Source organism: Atta cephalotes (assembly GCF_000143395.1).
Source record: "Atta cephalotes unplaced genomic scaffold scaffold00025, whole genome shotgun sequence".
In the NCBI taxonomy this organism is placed as follows: Eukaryota; Metazoa; Arthropoda; class Insecta; order Hymenoptera; family Formicidae; genus Atta; species Atta cephalotes.
The window spans coordinates 1,742,184-1,746,970 of record NW_012130089.1 but is presented as its reverse complement, the minus strand read 5'-3'; the positions used below and the strand labels follow the sequence as shown (position 1 = coordinate 1,746,970).

General features: G+C 27.5%; 1 protein-coding gene across 1 annotated transcript in view; it reads right to left on the bottom strand.

Annotated features, from left to right (window-relative positions):
• LOC105620277 (glucose dehydrogenase [FAD, quinone]-like) overlaps nucleotides 1-2,776 on the bottom strand; it is a 20,249-nt gene extending 17,473 nt beyond the window's left edge. Inside the window, exon 1 of the mRNA XM_012201780.1 lies at nucleotides 2,572-2,776. Coding sequence (XP_012057170.1) covers nucleotides 2,572-2,776 — 205 coding nt within the window. The remainder of the gene's footprint in view (nucleotides 1-2,571) is intronic.
• Nucleotides 2,777-4,787: the final 2,011 nt, after the last annotated feature.

Sequence of the window (4,787 nt, the reverse complement as noted above, 5' to 3'; positions counted from 1 at the left end):
TATATATATATATATATATATATATATATATATATATACTTACTACTACTACTACGTACTACGACAACCCAATATATATATATATATATATATATAGGGATGTTCATAAGATACAAATTTATACATTGAATTTACACAGAGTGTGTTAATGAAATCAAGTAGATAAAGGAAAGATTAATATAAATTTTTATCCACATGGAAAGAACGACTTTATTGATGTATCTAAAAATTTAGGTCTGAAAATAATTTTATCGAACCATCAGAAAAGTTATCTAGAAAGTTCAAATATGATGTCCAAGAAGTTGTGACATTCTGGCAACCAGTTGGAGCATTCTACATATTATTTTTATATTTTAACGAATTATTTTCAGATCTGTTTCGAATCAAATTTTTTTGTCGTTCTTTCCACGCAAAAATAATTTATTAAAGAGTTATAAGATTCAAAAATTTATAAGCAGAGAAGTATTCTTATTAGTAATGGTTTATGACAAACTGATAAAAAGAGGGATCAACTTTAAGAATATATATTTTACCATAATTTGACGAATGAAAGTTTGCGTTTTTGTAGAAGAAAGAAACTTCAAAAAACTGTTGTAATTATTTATAAAACATATGTAGATACCTTAAATCAAATATATAAGCAATAACTGACAGTTAAACTTGTTTCTGACTCAGCAAATTTCTGTTTAACGAGTTAATAGAAACAAGTCTATTCGCGAATTTTTAAAAGTGAATAAAACATTTGAACATATATATGAATTTTTTTCAATTACTGGACTTTATTAACACAGTATAAGTTTGGTCTCATGTTTATAAACACTCTGTGTATGTGAATGCACTAGGAATTATTCCTCTAATGTGTGCCAACGTCGCTAAATTTACGAGCGAAACATCAGTTGTTTTTCATTCTCTCGATGAATTATGTATCCCCGGCAAATATTTTATTAATACAATTATGTTATATTGGTGCAAATATCATGTACCGACTGGACCATCGCGTGATAGCGTGCAATTATATCCGTTTATATTGTATTATTGTGTAATATTATCAAAGTTCTATTTGCTAGATATATAGAGCAATTGTAATACGTGAGTACTGCGAATAGTCACCGTGTATATATACATTTGCTTGAGTTATTAACACTCCATCATTTATAGATTATACGTTTTGTTTTATTTCCTGTGTTTAGATTTCCATTGTCTAGAAAAAAGAAAGAAAAAAGTAAATAGGTTATGAGTGGCGTTTCGATATGACGCGTGTAACCGTCATCTGTCTCTTTGAAGGTTGTACATTAGTTTATTATTTTCAATCTGCGGTTCGCTGACTTTCACATGTAATGAACGGTATTTACAAACCGTGTCATCATCTAGTTTCCGCTGTGTTGTGGACCGAACTGTTTTGGTCTTGTTATCGAAATCTGTAACCTTTCGCGAAATTGCGTTTAAATAACGATCAATACTGATCGGTGAAATGATTTGTTGTTCGCACATTTTCACAAATTATTGGCTCATTACTCTAATAAGGCCGACTAGATTGTTATCATGCGCTCGACTCAATACACTCAATCCGATTAGACGATCACACGCGTACGTAAGAAGCACACAAGGGTACATTCCAATTATGTTGATCAATTTCACTTATTCATTTGAAAGTCACCGGCATTTACTTTCCTCGACTCGTTACTTTACTTTTCCTTTCAACGTAGCAAATAGTCATTACACTTTTATTCTTAATTAAACGGATAATAGTTTCTAAGCTATCGTTTTGTGGAATAACAGTTTCTAAGCGATAGCTTCATCAGAAAAACGCATACTGATGCAAGCAATTAGAGAATCGCACGATAGTTGACTGCATGATAAATGAACTCGATATCGACATATATCAGCATTCTGAAAGACTACATGATTAAAGACTAAGATCTCGTTTTTCAAGTTTTACGATATTAAAATTGCAGTTTATTCTTGTTGAGAATATTGTTTCTATTGACAATAATTCTAAAAAGTAATAGTATTAAGACACAAATTTATATTTTATTTTTGAAAATATTTTTAAATCTTTTAAAAAAAATAAAAATTTTTGTTCGATTTGTCACACAGCGCCATTTTTACAGTAATTCAATCGTGATTACTAAGAATAATTTTAAAAATAATAATATTAAGAATTGGCACATATTTATATTTATATTTTGTATTTATATTTTGTAAAATATTTCAAAAAGTTTAAAAAAATAAAAAATGATTTTTTCGATTCTTTCACAAGTCCGTTTTTATATTCGATCGTAAATACTAAGAATAAAAAATTGTAAAAATAAAAATACTAAAAATTGGCACAAATTCAAATTTTATATTTAAAAATTTTATGTTTAAAAGATTTAAAAAATGATAAATGTTTTTTTATTTGACGGTATCGTTTTTATATAGCAAGTAATTTTATATAATAAGTAATTTGTGCGCAAAAATTTCGCGACAATGTATGATGAATGAATATAGAAAAAAATTTCATTTATTAATTCTCTTTAATAACGTGCACGCTTTGAAGTTAATCAGCAAATTAATTATCTGTTTACTCACCGCCGATGACGATGAAATCGTATTGGTAGTCAGGCGGAATTTTTGGTTTTACACGCTCGCACGTTTGAGACACTTTTTCCTGGGATTGTATAAGTATATTCAATATCGTCATAAATATCAAATATTGTGATCCCGGACAACCTTGGGCAAGACTTGGTCCTGATATCGGGCATGTTGGACCGACTGATATATCGAACGTCGACATTCTGCGAATATAACAATAATTATCATTAGAATATCTGCAGCTGAACGATAATCGTATTAAATAGAACAAACGAGTTTGCAGAAGAAAAAAAGTTTAGCTGAATGTAGATGTGAAAGTAATTTTGTTGAATTATCAAAATAATTTCATAGGAATCTCAAACATGATAAGCAGTGTTGCAAAAGTTTTGACATACTAACTTGAGAATTCTACGTATTAATTTTGATGATTCAACAAAATTATTTTCAGATCTGTGATCTGTACCTATAGTTATAAAGTAATATATAAAGTTATATAAACAAAATCGTCTTTCATAACTCGCTTCACAAAAAAGATTTGCTATTATTTTTATTAACTGATAATTCGGAATATATCAGTAAATAATAGTGCCATTGAGAGTCAAGATAAAAGCGTGTAAATAAATTTTATTTATTAATATAATACAACAAATTATAGATTTCTGATCCTTCTCAATATATCAAAAGAATTAAAGAAAAATCTCAATACTGAATATAATCGTCATATAAAACGCAACATTAAGAGAAAATAATCTGTGTTTTGAATTTAAGTAATGTGTAACGGAAACTTGTAGTCATGAGGTAATTGAAAAGTAATAAATGATTTAACTGAAAACTAAATTACAATAAATCTTAAATATAATGAACGTATACATTTTTAAATTTCTTGCAAATCAATATAAAATTTTATGGAAAGTTATGTACTTAAAATGTCATATACACAATGTCATGTACACAAATATACTTTTCAGTTGCAAACACAATAAATTTAAAGTCATGAAATTAAATTCATGTAACGGAAGCTTGTGTAACGGAAGCTTAAAAGTACATTAAATTTTATAATTTTATAAATTTTTAACAGCGTATTGTCTAAGCGCATTGCTAAGTGAATTTCCAAATTAACTGAGGGAATAGGTATATAGAATAATTGTGCACAATTACTGTGCTTGTCCTTAATAGTGTGCTATTTTGATAAGTCATAAAGAAAACTAGCACGAATAAATAAGAAAAAAATATGTTGTTTTGTTAAGTTTAAAATTATTAATGCATACCGAAGATAATATTTTATTTTTTGAGTATCAAAGTATTTTAAATATTTTTCGAAAGATATGAGGAATTTATGTGAATCCAGTAATACACACCGTGAGATTTTAAACTTGTTCCTATTAATATGCCCTATATTGAAGCTGAAAACGTTGTATTATGAATGTACATTGAAATAAATATAATTGAAATAATGATTTATATAATATATTAATTTAAACAATTAGCTTAAATTTATTACCTATTTTATATAATAACTATGTTAAAATGAGTCAAATATGGATAGGCACACAAATTGCGGGCACATTAATAGGGCCATCGCCGCTTAGATGACTCACTAATAGGGATAAAAACATGTTTTTTTTTATTTTTGTCAAAAACATTATAAAGTATTAACATTTTTTAGAGAATTTTTTAAAGAAATAGAAGTAGTTGAAAAACCGATATTACAAGCAAAATTAAAGCTACAATATTAAATAATTAAGTCAGTAATAAGCAAATTGGCACATTAATAGAAACAGTTATCCTAATAAATTAAATAAATAAATTAAAAATAATCTACAATCTTGATGAGAGAGATAACGAAATTTTTTACTTACATGATAAATGCCTAGATAAATCTGTTATTCACGTAACGGATCGAACGCTCAAGCATATGTGAAAGTCGTGATTAAACTGAGGCGTATATAAATAATAGTCGCGTTCAGTAGACCTCATAATGCTCGCTGCTATTGGATAATTTAAAAGAATACACCAATAGCAGGGAGCGCTCACGGATTTGCTTCGCAACAGTTGAGTGCTGAACGCGACCATTTCAAAGAACAACAAAAAGAGGCAAAAACACAGACAAAGAAATATTTCTTTGTTATACGGTTAAAGAAAAAATTTTTTTGATCATAATTTTTTTAAATCAAATAAATTCTTTTATTTAATTTCAATATATAATGTTTAAA